The 24,116-nt window shown below is 37.8% G+C and overlaps 1 protein-coding gene across 3 annotated transcripts in view; it reads right to left on the bottom strand.

The window, feature by feature from the left end:
• The window catches only part of DNAAF11 (dynein axonemal assembly factor 11), a 77,825-nt gene extending 54,905 nt beyond the window's left edge, over positions 1-22,920 (bottom strand). Inside the window, exons 1-4 of one of the 3 annotated variants that reach the window (XM_045561024.1) lie at positions 22,782-22,920; positions 15,996-16,163; positions 11,795-11,872; positions 1,963-2,135 (exon numbers count right to left, since the gene is read on the bottom strand). In XM_045561024.1, coding sequence (XP_045416980.1) covers positions 1,963-2,135; positions 11,795-11,872; positions 15,996-16,163; positions 22,782-22,791 — 429 coding nt within the window. In that variant the 5' untranslated portion in view covers positions 22,792-22,920. The remainder of the gene's footprint in view (positions 1-1,962; positions 2,136-11,794; positions 11,873-15,995; positions 16,164-22,781) is intronic. The other 2 variants (XM_045561026.1, XM_045561025.1) reach the window with 2 other exon arrangements.
• Between the last annotated feature and the right edge of the window lie 1,196 nt (positions 22,921-24,116).

Genomic DNA, 24,116 nt, shown 5'->3' with positions numbered 1-24,116 from the left:
CCTTACATGGCAAAGGGGACTTTACAGATGTGTCTAAGGTAAGGATCTTGGATGATCAGATTAATCCTCATAACAATCACAGAGGTCCTTGAAGTAAAAGAGGCAGGCAGAAGTGTCAGGGTCAGAGTTGTGAAGAGATGTGGAGATGCTACTCCGCTGGCTTTCAAAATGAAGAGGCGGTGAGCCCAGAAATGCAGACACCTTCTAGAAACTGAAAGAGGCAAGGAAAGGGATTCTCCCCTGGAGCCTCCAGAAGGAATATCCTTGCCAACACCTTGATTTTAGTCCAGTGAGACCATTTCAGACTTCTGACCTCCAAAACTGTAAGATAATAAATTTGTACTGGTTTAAGCTACTAAGTTTGTGTTAATGTGCTATAGCAGCAGTAGGAAACATAAAAGGGAAAAATGCAAAGCTTTAGTAAAATGTAAATTTAAAAACTATCAGGACCAGTTATGAATCAATATTATAGTGTGGAGGTTCAGAAAAAAAATCCAAGTATGTTTTGGTCACAAGAACTCACATGGCTGCTACAGATAGGCAGTTTGATCCAAAACTTGTACACTAACCCAAACAGAAACAGTGAGTGTGGTTATAGTGTAAATGGTGGTGGCTTCAGGGTCAGACACTTGTAGGTCCAAATCCCACCTGTGCCACTTGCCACAACTGTCAGTTTAAACAAGGAGTGTCAGTTCTCTGAGCCCTGGCTTCCTCATCTCTGAATGCACAGGTCTGGGAAGATCAGAGATGCTGTGCACAATGTACGTGGCACAACCCCTGACTCTGTTGCACCTATATGATGGCTCGTACATCTCTAGCTTGAAGACTACAGCACTGACACAGGCGACCATGAGGCCTTTCAGACCATTAACCCTTCCAGGGCAATGTCTTGCAGCATTACTATACAGGATCTATTTCTATGATATTCTAGTTCTCATCAGTTCATTTTCTAGGAAGTCATTTTACAACGATGAGCCGTCTGGGTTACGTTGCAGATAATTTATCATTCATTCTAGATCCCATTACCTGAGTCACTCATTCTCTTAATCTAAGAAATTTTACATTAAAAGAAATGTGTTCCATTAATCCAGCAGTCAGCAATCTCTCAACGACAGAGAACACAGAAGTCTAAGAAACAAATATTCTCTGAAAACTAAGAAAATGCCTATCACAAAGCCAATGTATCCACGCATTCTCTCTGCAGAAGCATGGAGCCACACGCAGGTTGAAAACTCTTGGAATTACAAGAAAATTAACATTACTGTTTTAATACTTAATATTTCTCTAGAAATCATATTTTTCCTAGGTTCTAAAATTATTAGATGGGGGGATATGGTATAAGAGATTAACATACAAAGTAGTGGTTCTTGAATGAGGTTCCTGCACCAGCAGCAGCAGCATTGCCTGAGATTATGTTAGAAAAAAATGTCAGACACACAGCAATTGGAACACAGCAAATTGTGTTTCAAAAAAAGCCTTCCAAGTATTCTGATGCACACCAAAGAGAAGCATTGCCACAGAAAATGAATTAAGAAAAAACAATCATAAAAAGTCATAATTATAAAAGCACAGTAGTTTAAGACTATGTAATACAAAGATATGTAGCTGTAGCTACCTCTAAACCCTAAGCTTCTGGTTTGCTATTACTAATGAATAATAATAATTAGTAATGATGAATACTCTTCCTAATGATGAATTGAACTCATCAAGAAATAGTTAAATTAAGTTCTGTGTGTTCAAAATGAGAAAGGTGAAAAGTATGCAATTTATTTTTCAAAGATTTATTAAATATATTAAAACAATGTTAAAGGTTTAGAAAGTCAAAGAATTAGTTTTGATTCTCTGGAATATTCCACTCTCTGAAGACAACACGTTCCATGACAATACTGTGAATAAATCAGGAATTATTGTAGTTTCTCAATTTCATTTTTCTGTGTTTTTGCATCATTAAAATAAGCATACTTTTAATTGTTGAAGAGTTGCCACCACGAACTGCCTGTAGCCATCAAAGTCAGTGCATGGGTTACCCATGAGAAAGAGCTCTTTCAGATGGATGTTGTGCTGCAGGGTTTTAATGCTGCTCAGCTCTCCAATAAAATTTACAGTCAAGTCAAGTTTTGTCAGCCTTTCACATCCTGTTGAGAAAAATAAAAAGAAAATAAAGTAAAAAAAGAAAAATCACAGTGGTAAAAAAATGTGTGTAATAAAACATAATAGAAGTAACAGTTGTAATATTTTTAAATCTGCTGATTAATTACACTGCTTACCATGAAGTGATTTTTCAGAAATACCAACTCAAAGGCTCAGTTTTAACTCACTTTTCTATCTGCATCTCCCCTTACTTTTGACCCCTTAGTCCTTCCCCCTTCCAACTAAATATCATACTCTTATTTCCAAATGCCTGCAAGACATATCACATTCAACATGTTCAAAATGGAATTCTCCATATTTCCTCTGGTGCTCCAATCCTCACCCTAGCTTCTCTTCCTTCTTTATGTCTAAATTCTATTAACACTATCACCATTTTGGTTTTGGATGTAAATGTGACACCAAGGGTCATGTCATGAACTTGAAAGTTAACCTAAATTACTCTCCTAACACCTTCAGGTCATCAGCCAAACCCTGAAGATCTTAACTACTACATTTTTTCTCACATACTTCCTGACCATCATAATCCTATTGCCAATACTCTAGTCCAGGCTCTTATCACCTTTGGCATGAAATATGGTAATAATCTCCTAAATCATCTACATATTTCAAGAATATAAAAAGTTAGACAGAAAGGAAGAATGAAAAAAAGTAGAAAATAAAAGATATTCCTGGATCATCTTGATGTGCCACAAAGCAAGAAAGTACTCGAATGATAAGAAAATGTCAAAACACAAGAATCTACTTGAAAAAGCTCCTCTGGCCAAACCTGGGACAGTTTGATCATCAAACTCAATAACAGTAGTAACATAATCCATTGAATAAAAAAGGAATTTATGAGTCCATACTGATTTAAAGCATATGAATAAATAATCACGGGAGAAGGCAAAGTTTTTCCTTTCCATATAAAAAGAATGATAGAATTAGAAAAGTCATTAATAATGCTAAAACTAGTACATGAAGATATGACGAGGAATAGGATATTTACATAATGTCAAAGTATCTTCCCACAAATAACTCATTAGTTAGAAGTGAAATATAGGAACTTTACAGTAGAGAAACCTGGTAGATACTGTCTTTCTTTTGGTTCCTTCTATGACAATCACTCTCTAACACACATATTATTTCATTTTAACTCTGTATGCAGCATTTGTCATATCTGATATTTCTCTTATTTTGTTTTACTGCTTATGACCCGTCTTCCCCTATTATTAATAGAATATAAGCTCCTTGGAGACTGGGAAATTGTCTTGCTTATTACTTTATTTCCTATGCATAAAAGACTCCTTGGCATAAGAAAAGAGGTCCAGAAATACTTGTGGATGAAAGGAGAGATGGAGGGAGAAAAAGAAGGAAGGAGAAAAAAAAAAGAATGAGGGAGAAAGACAAAGAAAGAGGATAAACAGATAAGTGGAGCAGATTAGTCAACAGGGAGATTAGCTGGCTCAGGTAAAAACTAAAGGAAATTCAACTTTAAAGATAATTGAGCAACTGAGGATAAAATGGAATTAACAAAACTGAGTTTAGGTCACCACCAGGTGACTATTATAGTTGGACATTAAATTCTAGCAAATATAATTACATGATATAAAATAAATCAGTAGAAAGAAAAGAAATCCACATGCCCAATTTAGAAAAATGGTTATGCAAACTCTAATACATCTATACAATGTACTATTATAAGAACTTTAAAAATGTTAGTTGTGAAAACTATATCATAGCATGTGGGAAAGCTTATGATATAATGAAAATGAAAAAAATAAGAGAAAACATTGCCCATACACTATAACCACAACAACATAAAAGACAGGAAAAATGAAGGTAGCAAAATGATAACAGTAACGGTAGCATTAAGAGTAAACATTACTCTATTTTTTTAAATTTTGCAACATGACATATGAGACTTTTAAAATGCACACAAAAAATGCATGAAACTGGTAGAAAACTAAGATATAATTAGTACAATTTTCTCAAATGTCATAATTATGATTTCTAAGCACATAAAATCTTTATTAACTATATGGCTAATATTCATTCAGTGCTTACTGTGTATTAAGCTCTTCATAACAGTATCTTATTTAATCCTATCACTATGCCTACGAGAGAAATATCACAATTATTATCCCAATTTTAGGTCAGATAGCTATGTGTGGGCTGGCGCTTGGCTGCATGAATGGTCGCCATCATGTGCACTCATGCTATTCCACATGGAGAAATAGCATCTATTCCTTCTCCCCTCCCTATATCTGGGCTGGCCCTGTGACTGTGGTGACAGTGAAGTTCTGAGGCTGCCTAGATGTCTTGGAAGGCTTGCATTGGAAAGCTTGCTCTTGGAAAAATTACTCTGGGACATATTAGAAGCTCAATAAAATATCTGACTACCTTGTGTCCACCATGCTGTGAGACCGAGCCACCTGGAGAACCTTGAAGGCAGTGGGAGAGAACAAAATCTGCCTCTGTGGAAAGAGACAGGCCAAGACGCAGCGTCAGACTGTCTGCAAAGAAGCCATCTTGGAGGTGGATCCCCTAACAATGGCCGCTCCAGTGATGCCACAGATCAGAGAGGAGGCATCCAGCCGAACTCCTCCCGAATTGCTGACCCACAGGATTGTGTGTATAGGGTGGCAGGGGTTGGAGGAGTTGTTTTAGGATACTAGGTATTGAGGTAGTTTTTTTTCTTGCAATAGATAATTGGAACTGTAAAGCAAATAAGCTAAGAAATGCCAAAGTTTGCACAGTTCCTAAATGAAGGTGTTGGGATTTGAACCCAGGTCTGCCCACCTGGAAAGCTTCTCTAAATTGGTATATGAGAGGGCCTGTTTGCCAATGTTAACTATTTATTATTAAAATATCACCATCATCATCACCACCACCTTAAAATTCTCAAGCTAAAACTCTGTTGAACACATATTTAAGTCTGTAGGTAAAAGCAATTGTCATACCCAGCAGATGGGTGGCACAGGACAGGACTTGACTGGAATTCATGACACAGGCAGAGAAGAAGGCCAGGCCAACGTGGAGCAAGGCAGGAGAAGCCAAGTAGGATAAGAAAGGCCAGAGATTAAAAGTAGGTCAGAAGGAAAGTGAATATAATCTCCTCTCTCAACAAAGAGTTAATTCAAAAGACCAATCACCATAAATGGGCCCATATCCCATATATCATTATGATATTCTGTTAATGTGATATAAAAAATACAAGGAGAGTAGGTAGAAGGGAATTGAGAACCTTGTGGACAGTGTGAGAGAACAACATCTGCATCTTCCATATCAGGAAGTCAATAGATGATGTATAAAATCAGAACATCAAGAAATAACAGATAAGCATAATACAAATGGAATACTTGGAAATATGGAGACAAGCATGATATAAGTACATTATTTGGACACATGTAGCAGAAGAAACAAGGGCAATTGAGAGAGGTCACCTCTAGGGAGCAGGACTTTGGGGTCTGAGGACATTGACAAGAGACTGCTGTTTCTCAACATAAGTACAGCACTTTGACCTTTTAAACTATCTATTGTACGACAATGGTAAAAATATTAATTATTAAAAAGATGACTATCCAAGATGTACAAGAATAAATGCTTTTATATACTCCAGATTTTACTACCTTGGGGAAATTCAGTAACTTCACATCTTCTAAAATAATTATTTAAATGAGAAAGGACAACAAAATCACTATTGCTATTAAATTAATAAAACTATACACAAAATTTTTAAAAAATATTAGCAAGCCTAGGAGACAATAGTTATATTTTTCAGCACACAATCTTTCAATACATAAAATATGCTTTTAAATTCATTTTTCGCCCTACAGCCAGAGTTTCACTGTGGGGAGGGGAAGGTCCCAATCAAATACCTCAACTGGAAACAGTGGTAATTTGTACAAAGCTGTTCAGAACAGTTCTAGTCATGACAAACATAATTAAAAACACTTCAAGCACCAAATAACAATGAGTTATTTAAAACACATCAATACATGTAATAATGCAATTGTTAAATTATAAATATGTGGACTCAGCCACTATATGAGGAATGAATATAAAACTATATATAAATATAACTAAGTCTATTTCTATGTCTGCATGTTTGTTTTACATTGGCAAAAATGCTAGATGGATTTATAAATGTGGAAGATACATTTTGGTACTCAGATTTAAGATTCAGGTTATATGGTATTTCTTAAGTTTACTTTGGGAGGCTCTGGAAGACATTTAATTTTTTTTTTTTTCATGTAAGAAAAGGCTGACATTTGAAAGTCTCCAGTGAGGTGAAAAATTCATACATTTTTGGATTTTGTTGTAATTTTGTAGATGAAGAACCCTCCAAATGTTCATTATATTTCAAAGTGACAAATCTTAATTGGCCTACACATAAGAAATTAAACCACATTTGCCATCCTAAAGATGCACAATTCTTGCTGACTGGCCAAGCTTGAGAAAATGTCCTCTTTGAAGTCAGGCAGTTCCTTCAGCTGAGTCCTAGCCTCTATCTCCTGTGTTGCAAACATCCTGCTCAGTGACCCTTCAGGGTCTAAAACTCAGTGACATCAACAGTGCTGACTGCCCAAGGCAGAGAGTGGAGGAGCTACACAATTAGAAAGCCCATCTCTCCTTCCAGCTTAGAGAAGGTAAGGAATGGGGGAAAAGGTATTTTGTTCTACCTTGGTAAATCCTTAACAGGGAAAAAAGGCAAAAGGATACTTGCCAACCAGGGGAAAAAAAGAAAAGAACAAAAAACAAAACAACTTATTTTTAAAATTATATCAAGATTAACTCAGGGTGGCTGAGTGTATATATCCATCTTCCTCCTCTCTCACCCAAACCCTTAAAATTAAACAAAAAGTACATATTTGCCAGCAGATAAGATGTATCCTCCTCTCTCCTGTCCTCACCCCTGACCAAACAATCCTCAAATTACCCTCCACCCACTTCATCCATATTAGAGCTGGAGGGCAAAGCGCCAAAGGAAGACGTGTCCAGGTACAAGGCTAGAGGTGGACTCCAGACTGTAGTTTGCAAAGCTCAAAAAGACAATAGTGACAATGCTGTCCTCTAGTGGCAGATAAATAAAACATACCCAAAAGCAGAACTTTTCATATCCTATGATACTTTTTCAACAAAAATAATAAACCCTGGACAACCCAACAGACAGTGAGAGTTTTAATTATTTCTCTGACATTTGAGATTGAAACTTCACTACCACAAAACATGGAGTAGATTTTGTTATTCCATTTGTTCACAAGAGAATAGGGCTGTAGAGTGTTAGCTAGGGGAGAGTTATGACTCAATTTCTAATGCAGAAAAATGTCAGTGATGGAAAGGATAATCTTGATTCCAGCATTGATGTTGGGTTTGGGAGCTTTGTTAGTGGTAATTTTCTAGGTTTTTAGGATGAAAATTAAAAACTTATGATGCAGATTTATGTCATTGTTGATAGAAAACCTTCATAGTCCCTGAAATTCCCATTTCTACACTCACAAGCAAATAGGCTAAAGTCCACCATGACCTAAGTAAAGTCCTAATTTTAGCTATTGGCAGATGGGAGTGGGATGGGGAGAGCAGCTTGCCTGCCTCTGCTCCATGCCCCTGCACTCTTAAGCAAAGTCTGCCAGTCAGCGTGCCCCACCCACTCACAGAGTGCACAGTGGCTCTGCCAGCCAGGCGAGAGGCTGGATGAGGAAACAGAACCTCATAACTACAGAATAAGCCCACACCAGCCCCTAATAAACCAAATCCTTTGTGATTATAATCAGAGACCAAGTGTTACCAGACATTGAGAGAAAAATACCACAAAATAGAAGGCAACAAAATAAAATAGACAGCCTCAGACAAAGAGAGATAATTCAGGGAATGGAAGAAATCAAAAGCAAAAAGTCTTAACAAGTATCTCCAAAGAGATTTTAGAAGATATATCATCCATAAAATAACAAGACACACCACAGGAAGCAGCAATCAGAGCACATGATTGAGTTCAGAAGAATAAAAATTATACCCAAAACAAAGAGTTGATTGTAGATGAATTGAATTATAGAATGAGCAGAGATGAATATAAAAATATATCATTCTGGAATTTAAATCTGGTGAAATATCCCAGAATGTGGAATAACAAGGCAAAGAGGTTTAAATAAGAGATCCAGGTTAAGAGTCACAGAAGATCAGTCTAATATTACAAAAATTGAATTAAAAGAAGTTCTTGAGGAGATCAAAGAAAACAGAAAAGAAAGTCATTGGAAAACATGATAAATCGATAGATGGAAAAAGGAAGGAAAGAGAGGAGGAGGCAGGGAGGGAGACAGGGAGGGAGGCAGGGAGGGAGGGAAAAAGTGTCAACCAAGAATTCTATATCTGGGAAAACTATCCTTCAAAAATGAAAAAGAAATTAAGATATTTCTAGATAAACAAAAACTGAAGTTTGGCACTAGCAATGTCTGCACATGACAGTACAAAAAATACTAAAGGGTATTTTTCAGGCTGAAATAAAAAGACATTTGAGAGAAACTCAAATTAATATGAAAAAATAAGGATAATCAATGAAAGCAACTATATAGGTAAATAGAAAAAGCAATATAAATGTATTTTTAAACTATTTTTTATCCTAACTTATTTAAAAGATATCTGTAAAAAGAAATAATAATAAATCCATGTTGATGGGCAGATAATATATGAAGACGTAATTTGTGACAATAACAGCATAAAGGAGGGGAGGGAAACTAAACTATATAGGAGCAAAGTTTTATATACTATTGACATTGAGTTGCTATTAATTAGAATTAGACTGTTATAAATTAAGATGTTAATTGTAAATCCCAGGAAAACCGCTAAGAAAACAACTCAAAAATATATAGTAAAAGAAACAACAGGGAAATAAATTGGTACACACACTCACATACACACACATATCTAACAAAAATAAGTGCAGTAATATAAAAACAGAGGAACAAAGTGGACATAAGATATATAGAAAACATAGCAAAATGGTAAATACAAATTCTACCTTATCACTAATTATATTAAATGTAAGTAAATTAAACTCTCCAATTAAAAGGCAGAGATTGACAGGATAGATTAAATATAAAAACATGGTCCATCTATATGCTGTTTAAAGAAAATCACTTTAGATTCAAAGACACAAATAGTAGTAAAGTTAGTGGATGGGAAAAGTTGTATCATGCAAATAGTAAACAAAACAAAACAAAACAAAAGAGCTGGAGTGGCTATATTGATACCAAACAAAATAAGCTTTAAGACACAGATTATTATTAGAAATAATAAAGGACATCTTATAATAATAGTAAGATCAATTCATCAGAAAGATAAAATAATTATAAACATATAATTATGTTTATAATTATAAATGCATAAAACATGCGTAAAACATAATACATAAAACAAAATGCATAAAACAAAAACTGACACTGTTGAAAGGAGAAATAGACAATTCAACAATAAATAGTTGGAGACTTCAATAACCTGCTTTCAAAGATGGATAAAACAACTAGACAGAATATTAGCAAGGAAACAGAAGAGTAGGACAACACTGAAAAAGAAAAAAACATGTAGATTTAACAGGCATCTTTGGGACATTCCACCCAAGAATAGCAGACTACACATTATTCTCAAATGCATATAGAACATCCTCTAGGATACACTAAATTTGGGGCTATAAAACAAGTAACAATAAATTTGGAATGATTAAAATCATAGAAAGTACTTTTCTGACCCCTAATAGAATGAAACTAGAAATCAGTAAACGAAAAAAAATTGGAAAATTCATAAATATGTAAAAATTAAACAACACTCCTATATAAGCAATAGGTCAAAGAAGAAATTACAAGGGAAATTAGAAAATACTTTGAGATGAATTAAAACAAAAACACAACATATCAAAACTTAATAGATACAAGAAAAGTAGTTCTCAGAGGAAACTTCATAGCTGTGAATGCCTACATAAAAAAAAAAAAAAAACATCTCAAACCAATAACCTAACTTGCCAACTTAAGAAGCTAGGAAAAAAGAGAAAACTCTACATAAAGTAAAGACAGGGAAAGAAATAATGAAGATTTGAGTGTAAATAAACAAAATAGAGAATATAAAATGGTAGAGAAAAATCAACAAAAATCAAAAGTTGGTTCTCTGAAAAGATCAACCAAACTGACAAACTTTTAGCTACACTAATCAAGATAAAAAGAGAGAAGACTCAAATTTACTAAAATCAGAAATGAAAGGGGGGAAATTAGTATTGACCTTAAAGAAATAAAAAGGATTATAAGGGAGTAGTAAAAACAATTATACGGCAATGAATAAGATTACCTAGGTGAAATGGACAAATTCTAGATATACCCTACCAAAACTGACTCAAGAAGAAAAAGAAAACCTGAATAGGCCTATAACTAGCAAAGAGATTAAATTAATAATCAAAAAAATTTCCACAAAGAAAAGTCCTGGACCAAATGGCTTCCTGGTGTATTCTAACAAATGTTTGAAGAAGAATTAACACCAATTCTTTACAAACTCTCCAAATAAATAAATAAAATAAGAATTAATTCTCAATTCATTCTATAAGGCCCATAATATCATGACAGAAAACCAAAGATATCTCAAGAAAGAAAAACTACAAGCAAAATTAAGAATAATTGTGCTTCAAAGGTCACCATCAAGAAAGTTAAAAAGAAAACCAACAAAATGGGAGAATATATCTGCAATTATCTGATCAGGGTCTAGAATCTAGAATATCTAAAGAACTCTCACAACTCAACAGTAAAAAGGCATATGACCTAATTAAAAAATAGGCCAAAGTTTTGAATAAACATTTCTCCAAAGAAGATATTCAAATGGACAATAAGCGCATAAAAAATGTTCAACATCATTAGTCATTAGGTAACTGCAAATCAGAACCATAAGAAGATACCACTTCATATCCATTATGATGGAATGTCTACTACAAAAACAAACAAAAATGTCTTCCTATCTTAAAAAAAACATTGTTTATAGAAAGTATTAGTGAAGTTGTGTAGAAATGGGTACTCACATAGACTCAGTACAAGTATAAATTGATATAATTTTTTTGGAGAACAATTTGGCAGTATCTTTCAAAATATGCTTATTTAAATGCAGGAATTCCATTTCTAAGTATCTATCCTAGAAAAAAACTGTGCACATGTACACAAAGTACAACGCAGAAGGATGCTCATTGCAGCCATGCTTATTATAGCAAAATGCTGGAACCCATCCAAATGTCCATCTGCAGGCAGATGGTTAGATAAATCAGTCCACAGCCATTCCAGTACATAGCCCCATGCTCCCGTTCCTGGATATCCAAAGAGAAAGGTAATTTCAGGGAAAAAAATAATTTCAAAACAATACTCACAGTATGATCTCATTGATAGAAAGAAAAATGAAATGAAACTACCTTCTATACACCAAAGTGTCAATTCCAGCTATCTCTGGGAAAGAGACCAGGTTAGGAAGGGGTGAAATTAACTTTTATTTTGGAATTTATATATCACTTTATTGTTTGAATTTTTACAAGAATAAATATAAGATTTCTGTAAAATCTTAATTTAAAAAGCATACCTATTGTTATGTAATACTGCTTAAATCTAATTTTAAATTTAAGTTTCTAATAAAAGAGGAAAATTCTTACCTTCCAAATTTTCTATTTTTTCAATGTTGTTTAAAGCTAAATTCAAATATTCAAGTTTCTTCAGTCTACTAACATTTTCTGAAATATGCAAATAATATAATTAATGAATTTTCAAGATAAAAAATATTTTGACATTTTTACATAATCTATTATGAAAATAATAAAGAGAATCTAAGGATTATTGTTTTGGCTATCAAAACCATTTTGTTTTTTCAAATCTATACCTGTATATCAGACATTGTGGTTGCCTCTGCAGTTTCCATTTCTCCCTCTATCCTTCCAGATGGAATTCAATATTGCTCGTGTCCCTGCCCAGCCCAAACTCCAGACAGTTAGGTTTAGCCAAGCTGCACCAGTGCATAGTAATCCAATCTCTCTTACTAGTGACAGCTCAGGAACTTAGGCCTAAGCCAACCAGCTCATGGCAGTCTCCTGCAGCCATGTGGTGCAGGAGAGGGCATGCATAGCAAGTACTCCCAATCATATGAAAGGGAAAGATCTATATTCCATGCTTGGGGATTTCTTATCTCTTTTTCCTGCTGGATGTTAATAGGGAAGAAAGTACTATTCCTGCTGATACTCATACTCAATCATGAGGGCAACAGCTGAAGGATGAACCTCACACTCTGGCTACTGGAGCAGAGGTTGGGAATCAACCGACCTTGGAGTCTGTCCTACCTCTAGACTTACAGTTGGGTGAGAAAATAGATTTCCTTACTGTTCTGCTACAATTGAGTTGGGTTTCTCTGACATGAAGTCAAAATCAACTTGATATAGGATTATCTTTTTTAATAAATATGAAAATCTACATAGGCAAAACAACAAGTATAAACAAGTTGCAGAACCTCTGTAGAATGAGGCCTTTAAAAAACAGATAATAATATGATAGCTAACATTGCTGAGTGCTTATTATATATCACACAATGTTCTAAGCATTTTGCATATATTATCTAATTTAATAGCCCTATGAATTTAAAAGCTATTGTCTCCTTTTTACAAATGAGAATATCAAGGTACAGAGAATTAATCCACTTGTCCAAGGTTAAGTGGTAGAGCCAGGAAATTTGACTCCAGAGCCTGGTACTAAATCATGATATTATACCTTAAGAGAACAGTCCTTTCTAAGATGACACAGATGCAGAAAACTCTGCCAAAGAATGTGCATTTGGGGCAGTCTTACTTAACTAATGCCTCCTCTGCCTATTCCTCAGTGACGACATGAAGATCAAACATGATGATATATAATTTAATCATCAGCCTTATCACCATTAATAGTGCATCTAAAATTTACAAAACATCATATATTTGTTTCCATAGACCTGAGAAAAAAACTCCGAGTCTCAGTTTACTCATTTTCTAAAATAAGGATTTTGGAAAAAATTACTAAAGTTTCTCACAGCAATTAAATTATTCTAAGTGATACTAATGTTTACGAAAGTTTCTCTAGCAACAGCTGAGCATTCAATAGTCAACAGATTTGGAGGTTTCTGCGTGCCAAGAATTATGATAGACAGAGTGTCTAGTCTGCATCCTGCACAAAAATAAAGTTATCATTGTTAAAATTTCCAGACCACAATAAAATATCTGTTCAACATAAAATTCCCTTCTCCATATTTGTTGTATGTACAGCCCTCTACATGCTGAAAGAGTCATCTGATAGGAACAAAGGTAAGATTTGTTTATGGAGGGTTTCCTAAATTAACTCCTCAAGAACAACAGAGTCAACTTGATTGAGGGAAGAAAAAAAGGCTCTGGACAGAACCTCTTGGACAGTGGGAAGGAGGAAGTCTCAGAGTTCTAGCCCAGACCATTCTGGAAGCAATTCTCACCAACTCCCACAAGCAGACCCAAAAACTTGCTGTGGACCAAATCCCTTCTCAGGCTCAAGAAGCTCTGTGACCCTCAGTTTCCTCCAGGCCTGAGGCCCATTGGGAAGCCATTGAAAGGTCCATTCCTGGACCCCACCCCCACAGGTTCTGATCCAGTGGGTCTGATGTGGGGCCCAGAATCTGCACTTTGAAGGGACCCCAGCCGGTGTTCAGCTCACGCTGGAGCGACACTAAACAGGGCCTTCCTCCATAGCCCATGTGTACTCCCAGGGAGGAAAAGAGCTTTAGGAAAGGCAACTGTTACACGAACGTCCACCTCAGTGGCACGAGAGCAAGTCTGAATCCTAGAGAAGTAGTTTTACTTGCAAAATAAGTGCCTAAGTGCCTATGGGTGGAGTAGCACTGAAAATCCCATTATTAGGATTTAAAAGAGTGTTTAATTTAAGAATACTTTGGAAGCAAAAATTTAAGCTTTCTCACAGCACTGAAAAGGACTGAAATACTATGCTACTAATTAGTAATTGTGATGGACCCAGCTGTGGAGATTAAAATTTCGGGAACTCTTTTAGATCTGTACAATTAGAACTGTTCTTTAATGCCCCCATGCATAAAAGCTGGTGGTTTTCTGTAATAGCCTTTTTAATTGGACAATGTGCCAGAGTTTCTAATTTCTGATAAAGTAAAAGATGCCAAAAATAATTATCTGAAGAAATATAGAGAATTTTAGTAAATCTTCAAAAAATGATGCAAATCTAGGCTTTTTACAATCCTAAAGCCAATTTTCAATTATCTACAAAACTGGAGGCAACCACATCACCAGGGTTTCTCAGTCTCAGCAATGCTAACATTTTGAGCTGGATAATTCCTTCTTGTGGGAGGCTATCCTGTGCACCATGGGATGGTTAGTAGTATCCCTGGGCCCTACACTAGATGCCACACACACACACACACACACACACTCCCATGTGACCATCAAAAACATCTCCAGACATTGCCAAATGCACCCTGTTGGGAACCACTGCACATCACCACGGAAGGTTAAATATAACCCTAAAAGCTGCCCTCTGGGCTCCAGTTCCAGAGCACACAGGGGCTGGCACTGTGTGCTTCATCAACCCTGGCTCCATTCCTTTTCCTGCAGCCCCATTCTCTTGTCCCTTCTGCTCCCACCTTCATTTGGCTGGCCTGGGGCAAGCTGGGACACGTGGTCAAACTAATAACAGCAGCAGCACAGCAGCTATCCTCTAATCATTACTTATCTCATGGTGAGCATAATGCTAAGCACATGATTTCATGCAATCCTTATACCAATTCGTATGCTAGCTGTTTTACAAATGGCAAAACTAAGACTCAGACAAGTTAATGTGTCTAATTTTACACAGCTTATAAATGGCAGAGGCAGGGTTTGAACTGAGGTCTACCTGACACCAGAGCCTGTGTTTACTCTTACCACTAAGTTACACTGTTGCATTTTTGAGTACTGGGGATACTCTCCTGTTTCCAAGTGGCAGGACTTCCATAAGAGTGACTCCACATGCCACCTTTCTCTCTGTCCCTGGGTTCATCACTCTTATGAATTGTGGGGGCGGGGGGAGGGGGAGTGAGGAGCAGGAGGTGAGGGAAGGACCAACTTATCTGATGGGTTAATTGGGAGAAGAAACTGAGCATGCCCAGTCCCACCTTCTTGCCTGGCTTCTGGGATCTTCCTGCCAGCAGAGAGCACATGGTCTCAACCCCTTCCTGCCATAAAGCAAGGACCCACCTGGGTAGGGGAAACACGACTGTGTCCAGCTCTGCATGTGACTGGGTGGATAGGTTTAGTCTGGGAGCCCACTTGGCTGCAAGTCTAAGCCATGTAATTCAAAGAGCTTTATTAGTTATAATGCTGATATTTTGATCTTCATCTACCCAACTCCTGTATTTAACCCTCATTTTCATTCCAAATTGGAACCCCTTCAATACCCAATAATGAGCACAATGCCTTGCACATATATTCACAAGAAATATAATCTGTTCAATTCCCACATAATCCTTACGGTTTCACAGAGTGATACGAAACCATGACAAATGCTTAGATTATATCCTCCTCCCTTTCAAACGTTTTCAAAAATCAGATCAATTAATGTGTTCACCACCTTCACCTGCTCTCCCAACTCCTTGATGGAGATTCTTTTGGGCAATGAGACTCACTACATGTGGAAAGGTTCAGGGCAATGTTCCAGACACAACTACTGAAAGATAGCCATTTCTATCTATTTTCCCATGTAATTCTTTTTCAGTGTTTGCCTTCCTCTAAAAATAGCACTGCACTTTCCAAAGTTCTCTTATTCAAAATGTTAAAGAAACTAGGAGAACAAAGTACTGAAACTTACCGATTTTTCCAATAAGATTATTTTGAAGATAGAGAATTTTTAAATCCCGGCACCATTTGTCAATATGTTCTAGTTTTTCTATTTCTTGCTGATGCAAGGAGAGTTCCTCCAGGGAAAAAATTATACAGTCATTGTGTTCAGCATTTCGTCTAATAAGATCTTCTGTGACTGAAAGAAAAGTTGTTACGTATTACATTTCTGTACCCATTGTTCAAAATCAGGTTTACCTTATAAATGCAATTTTTTTATGTTAAATGTCAATTCTCCAGGCCCAAGTGATTTTCAAAATGAAATAGATCATAGAAATCCCTCCTGGAGTTTTTGAAACACCATGATGTGAGTCCAAAGGAAGAAGAACATATGATGATGTCCTGTCTTACTTGCCTTGGAATGTGTAAGGTCTATACACATTTTGATTTATGGATGGAGACAGAGTTGACAGTTAATGGCTATGAGAATGTTGATACGGAATCCTGTGGTGGTACCATGTCAAAATGAATGAGATCTACTAACTGATCTAGGACAGAGCAACTTGCTACTGAGAGGCACAGCTGGGCTGGTAGAGGGCAGAAATATGGAAGCATCTCTCACCATTCAATAGGAAATGTCATTCATTCATTCACTTAACTCAATTTATTAATTTAACTAAAGCATAAGAGAAGGGAAAGGAACACCTCAGATCTTGCACGGCAATCTTACAAAGCAGTCAACACTTACTTTGTTTCCGGGAGGAATTAAAAAAAGCTGCTCACAGGTGGAGGGAAATGGGAGCTCCCACCCCTCTGATAAGAGAAATGTGTAGCAGTGGGCTCTCCTGACACAGAAGGTCAGTGATATGTGATAACAACAGCACCACGGGAGACTGGACACAATGCTGTGGTCCATGGTTGGAGCCCAGAACAAAATCTTGAAGCATCTTCACAAGATGCACTGAAATCCAAGAAGTAATGACAAAGGAGAAACTCTGCATTTTCCAGTCCTATTAAAAATTTTATTAATATAGTTACATCCTCACATTTTATGTAGAAGGTGGAGATACTGCATGTACACCCCAGGAGATAATGAAGACTTATTTATTGTCACTTACAAAGTGTCAGGCACTATTCTAACTGCTTTGCAAGTATTAATGCATGAATACATAGAGTTATTATTTACATTTGTCATAAAAGGCATTGAAGCACACAGAGTTTAAATAACTTGCCCGGGTCTTAGTAATAAGTGCTAGAGCCAAGTTTTAAATTTGCAGTCCAGTGCCAGACCACATGCTCATAACCACTATACAATACTGCCTCAAATGAACAAATATGAGCCTTTTGTTATTCCAGCCTTCCTGAATGTGCAGACTACCTGAGACAAAGTTCTTCACAGCACCTTTGGCTGCCCCACCTCTATGCCACGTCCTTAAAAGTGGAGTTTGCCTGTTTTTTGTTGTTGTTGTTGTTGTTTAATGTAAAAATATGTTTAAACTCGATCACTGGTGTTCAGTTAGCTGAACTTTCTGCTGTTTCTGCTAGGAGATAATGTTGTTTGCAATGACAGTTTTCTAAAAGAAAGACAGAGGGAATGCAGAGATTAAGAGATTAAAATATCATACATGGGGACTGTCCCTATTGCTTTAAGATTTATCTCAACTAATAGGCAGAGATGTCCACAAATCAGGTCAATCAATAAAAATTAAAGCTAGTCCTTTAAAAAAATAAAATCAGTAAACTTCTAGCCAGATATCAGTAAACAAAAGAGAAGATATGAACTTCCAATATTAGAAAGGAGAGTATACAGATATATTGCACAGATATTAAAAGGGTAATAAGGAAATAATATAAATATCATGCCAATAAATTCAAGATTTAAATGGGTAAATCTCTTAAAAGATGCAAAGTTCACTCAAGACACAGATAAACTAAACAGCCTTATCTCTACTAAAGTAATTGCACATATAGTTAAAAACCTTCCCACACAGAAAACTATGACACAGATGTCTCTGCTGATTAATTCTACCATGCATTTAAGGAATAATAATATTCTGTATACACAATCTCTCCTAGAAAATTGAAGAGGAAAGAATATTTTCTGAGATATTCTATAAGGCCAACATTAGCCTGATTTCAAAACCAGCCAAATACATTACAAGAAAACTACAGATGAATGTCCCTCATGAACACAGATGCAAAAATCCTAAAAAAAAATTTAGCAAATCAAATCCAACAATATAATAAAAGGATTATACATCATAACTAAGGGGAGTTTATCCAGTGTATGCAAGGTTGGTTTAATATTCAGAAATCCATATAGCATACAATACTAATAAACTAAAAAATATGATATCAGTAGATGTAGAAAATGCATTTGACAAAAAGCCAACATCAATTCCTGTTTTAAAAGAAAAGACAACGACACTGCAAACTGGAAATAGAAACAAGAACTTAACTGGGTAAGAAGTATCCACAAAAAACCTACAATCAACATCACACTGAGTGGAGGCTTTCCCCATAAGATTAGGAAAAAAGCAAGGCTATCTGTTCTCACCACTTCAACACTGTACTGAAGTTGCTATTTCTAGCAATAAGGCAAGAAAAAGAAATAAAAGGCATCCAGTACAATTATCTCTATTTGCAGATGATATGACTATCTATGGGGAACATCCAATGGACTCCACCTAAAAAGCTACTAGAATAAGAAAGCTAAGCAAATTTTCAGGGTATAAGATCTATGTGAAAAAATCAATTACATTTCTACATACTATACTATTTACAATTGCATCAAAAATATGAAATACTTATGGATAAATATGAAAAATATATGTAAGGCCTATCCACTTGAAAACTACAAAAAATACTTATGTCATATTTTGCAAGGCCTAAATAAATGGATACACACACACACCCCTTCTTCTTGGGTCAGAACATTCAATATCGTTAAGATGCACATTCTCCTCAAATTGAACTACAGATTTAACTCAATCCCAGTCAAAGTCCCAACACGCTTTTTTTGTACAAGATGATACTAAAATTCTTATGGAAATGCAAAGGATCTAGAAAATCCAAAACAACTCTGAAAGAGAAAAATAAATTTGGAAGACTACCTGATTCCAAGATATTACATAGCTACAGTAATCAAGACAGTATGATACTAGCATAAAGAAAAATAAATAAATAAGTCAGGAAAAATAGTCCAGAACACACATTTATGGGCAACTGAGTCATCCAAAATTGCAATTCAATGGAGAAGCAGCCATTGACAAATGTTGCTGGTATTACTGAATTTTCACATTCAGAAAAAAAGAACTTTAATCCACATCTCACATAATATACAAAAACTGAGTTAAATGAATGATAGAATAATGTAAAACCTAAAATTATAAAACTTCTAGGAAAAAAAAATAAGAGAAAAATCTCTGTGAACTTAGGTTAGGCAAAGATTTCTTGAATATGACACCAAAAGCAAAAATTTAAAACTTCTTTGAAAATTACTTAAGAGAATGAATATATAAGCCATAGATGGGGAGAAAACACTTGCAAATCATATATCTGATAAAGGACTTATATTCAGAATATATAAGAACTCTTAAAAATCAATGATAAGAAAACATTTTTAAAATGTTTGTAAGAAAAACATATTTTTAAAAATGGGCACAATATTTGAACAGACATTTCACCAAAGAAAATACATGGATGGCAAACATGGCACAATAACACAAAATGAATTCAGTAATATAAAATTTAAAAATAAAGAAGCTAGGTCTTCTCTAAGTCACAATCTACACCAGATTAAGTGTGCAGAAAGGAACTAATTCTTTCATTTTCCCCTAGCCACTGCCCCCAGGCTCGGCACTGCTCCTCCTGAGCAGACACTAAAAGTAGTCTCTGACTTTAAATAGGAGAATTTGCACTATGACCTCTCTTTTTCTCACCAGACCTTCTCCTACTCCCAAGAAACAATGTATCAACACACACAAGAGTGCAGTTCTACTTAGATTCACATCCCAAACATACCACTTACTGTGTGACACTTAGCACACTGCTTAACCTCTCTGTGCTTCAGATTCCTCATATGCAAAATGCAGGTGACACTAGTGTTCACCTCAAAAGATTTTTGTAAGAATTCAGTGAGTGAACACACAGAAATACTCAGAGCATTGACTAGAAGACAATTAAGTGATTCAATAAGTGTAAGCCATTATTGTGCTCTCTTAGCAGCCCAAATTTCTCCTTCAGCTGTAGGGAGTTCAGAAAGGTGAAAAGCACAGGGAAAGCTGGGAATCCTGTATCCTAGTCTTTCTTGACTCTCTCCTGACTCACAGAGCATGACATTGGCTGGATCACTGCTCCCCTTTGGGGTTCCTGCTCCTCATTTCTAAAATGAACAGGTACGCTAGATGATCCCTCAAGCACTGTCTATTTCTAAAACCTGTACTAATGACATCCCTGCATCCTTTCCTGGATAATATAGGGAAGGCAGCAACAAATACCACAGGAAAGTAGTTAGAAAATATTAGCAAGAGGCAGAAGGCCATTTTGGGGGAAGTGTGGAGGAGAGGGAATGTGTAATGTGAACTAAAATAAAATCTTAAGGCTTCCCATTGACTCAATGGACCCCCTCCTGGCCAAGGGGATATGCTAAAACTAAATTGCCTGCCAGCAAGAGGGAGGTCAGACATGCCTCATCATGCCCCCAACAAATATGTTCAGTAGCTTGTCTCTGATTAACAGACCTCCTACTTTAAAACATTTCAAGCCTTTAGACAAAGTTTCATGTCTTTAACCAATTACAAATCAAAGAACCTTTAAACCCACCTATAACCTGTAACCCCCTCCCACCCTGCTCCCCCTCCCCCACTTTGAGATGGCCCACCTTTTCGGGCCAAACCAATGTATGCTTTCCGTGTATTGATTTATGACTTTCCCGGTAACCCCTGTCTCCCTGAAATGTATAAAACCAAACTGCCACCCAATGACAGTGAGTCCACAGAGTTTGGCTTCTTTTCCTATGACAGTAAGAAGGTTGTGGCCTAGCAAGAGAGAACCCTCTTCTCCCCCCAGATCTCTCAAATCTGTCCACTTTGCCTTGGTCCCAAAGGAGGCAGTGTGCGGTGTAATGTGGGATTCAGTGGATATCTTCACGGCTTCAGTGCCCAGCCCTGACAGTTACTGTGTGATTTACTCTCTGTGCCTCAGTCAGCTCACCTAAAAAATGCAGATAATAGTAATCCCTCTCTGCCTTTAAAGGCCTGGGGAAGATTAAACAAGAGAATGCAGGTAAAGCACTTTAACCAGGCCTGGCACATCAGAGTTACTCACGGGAGAAGTACTTGTTATTTCTTTATCCTGCTGCCGCAACTTCGTTTCAGGGTGCTGTCTTCCACTTGAACTCCTACATGGCCAAGCCATGCCTGTGAACAAACCCTTTTGGCTTCACCATGGCTCTTTTGACAGATTTCTAAATTCTTAGTACAAAACCTGTATGATCTGATCCCTGCCTACTTGTCTCTCAGGACTTCCTTCTCTCTTCATCCTCCATCCCTTATTTCTGCCCCTCTCCTCCTCCAGTTAGTGACAATTTGCCATCAAGGGTTCCTGCTCTTTCTCACCTCTGGGCACTCACAGGCCTTCCTGTTTTCTTTCCAGACAACACTTCTTCCTCAGAGAAGCCCCCACCTATCCTGGGGTTAAGTCCCTTGCCTGCATCTCAGGGTTCAGGCACCCCTCTCCCACCTGGCTGTAACCACTATACTAAGTGTTCCCCTTCTCTCTCACTAGGGAGGTTGACCCACCTCTGTCTTGCTCCTCACCGTGTTCTCCATGCCTGACTCAGGACAGGCACTCTGATAAGTTAGTAAGTCAGCCAAAGAGGAAAAAAAAAAAAAGTGGGCAGGATGCAGAGAAAGAGGGTGAAGGATAATCCACAGAGGAAGTTTTAAAAGACACAAACAAACAAACTAGGGTGAGACCAGGGGATAGGGAAGAAGTCTTGACAGGAAATGTAAGTAACTATTTTCGGAAGGAGTTTTAACATTTACAAATCACTGCTTCCCTCCGACTACCCGGGGCTGTGAGGTCTTCCAGGGCCGAACTCCAATCATCTGACATAGTCTCGTGATTGAAAAATATTAATTATGACATTTTTACAATGATAAGTGATAAACTCGGTGGAAGTGTACAAAACTGCCATTTGGGGAGGTCAAAAACGTTGTTGACATCTGAACAGTTCAATCGAATATAAATGTTAGTCGCATTACCTTGCAGTCTCTTAGTATATTTTTAAACAAACACTTTTACAACACTTAAAACAATGCTACTATTGCCTTCATTTTCCAGATAAAGAAGCTAGGACCCAAAGGCGTGACGTCATTCAGCTCAAAGTCACAGAGTTAGCGGGTGGAGGCGGCAGGATTTAAACCCTGCCTCTGGAGTGTCACCCTCGGTCGCCAGGCTACACCGCCTCCTGACAAGCCTGCAGGTGGCGGCCCAGATAGAGACAGCCTACGACCGCGCGGCGGGAACCCAGTGCGTCTGATGCCAAACCCACGCACTTTCCACTTTTCATCAAGTCCAAGGCCTTTCTGTCCCCTCCTCCCCGACCTCCAGCCCATTTTACAGCTGAGGGACCTGAGCCTCGAAAAGGCTCCTCCGCGCAGGAGCTGCAGAGGGTCCGCGGAGGGCGAAGGCCCGGGCACGACTGGGCGGGAAGGGGCGGCGGTGGTCTGGTGCCCGCAGCGAGGGTCCCAGGACCCGGGGCGACGCCCGCAGGGGGGATGACCGAGGGCGGAAAGCGGGAGGGGACGCTTACTCCGGCCCATGGCGTCTCTCGGGTTTGCTGGCCCCTCAAGTCCGACCCGGACCGGACCCCACAGGACTCCTCAGGCCTTTCTCAGCCGCGCCTCCGAGCGTCCCCGTCGGAATTCGGGCGCCATGGCAACGGGGACTCTAAGGCGGCCGCGCAGGGTCAGAAGGCGCCGCGTTGCCTAAACTCGGGAGAAGCGAGGCAGTGAGACTGCCGTGGAGGGCTCTGGAGGGGAGACAGGTGGCTCCCCCCAACCCAGACCTAGTCTTCGTCGGCGTCCCCACCCTCCACCTTCCGCAGACTGCTTCCCCGTCCCCAAATCCGTGGTCCAGACTGAACAAAATCACGGGCCGCTCTTACTTCCTGATGGCATCTGCTTCCTAAGCGTGCCTTTCAGACTGCCCTCTACTCTTTGTTTTTCCTCTTTGTTTTTTTATCTAAGGCTTTCAGAGCCCGGAGATCGGCGTTTGACCCCCACTCTATTTACCAGCAGTGTGACCTTAAACTTCCTTAGCCTCAGTTTCCACATCTGTAGGATGAGTAATAATAACCTCAGAGGATTGTTGTGAATCTTTAATGAGATCATTTGAATGCATGCAAGACTTTGAAAACCACAGGCTCAGTATAAAGGGGTAGTTGTCATTACTATATTCCATCTCTTTAAAGTCACCTCCCCACACCAGTCAATTTCCTGCCAATACGTTTTGTAAAGTCACCACCCATTATCCCCTCCACCAATTTCCCTACCTAGCACTGTCCTAATTGTAAAGTATGGGAAGTGTATCTCCTACAGCCCCCGTACTCCATGCGAATTTCCCCGGCCCCCTCTGCAAAGGTGTTCAACACACCTTACCCCGGTTCTGTAAACTAGGAAGGACATCAGCAAGCTCAGATGTTAAGGTGTTAGCACTTTAATGCATTACACCTCCCAAGAATTTTTGATGTATTTTTATTACAAAAGTAATTACTCTCTACCCATTTGTAAAAAAAAAAAAAAGTGTGATATGTAAAAACTAAAACCTCCTCCCATCAGTCATAATAAACAGTATGGAGTGCATGCTTATTATCGTATGTGTACGGTATTATCTTTGCATTTTAAAAGAAGACTCATAGAGCAATGCTGAGTGCAAAGAAATTAATTCTTTCAGCAGATAGCTGTTAAACATTTACTGTGGGCAATTATTAGGGTTTGCCAGGTGGAGACAGGGTCATGAACTCAGGCAGAGAGGCAGGAAAGTCAAACACAGTAGAGTGAAGAAGGGGCTGGGGACGCTAATCAGTTTGACAGTGTAGAGAACTGCATGGAAGAGAGTTTTGAACAGCAGTAAGTCTGAGAGATCA

Source organism: Lemur catta, chromosome 9 (genome assembly GCF_020740605.2).
Source record: "Lemur catta isolate mLemCat1 chromosome 9, mLemCat1.pri, whole genome shotgun sequence".
NCBI classification, from domain to species: Eukaryota; Metazoa; Chordata; class Mammalia; order Primates; family Lemuridae; genus Lemur; species Lemur catta.
This window is presented reverse-complemented; position numbering and strand designations above follow the sequence as displayed.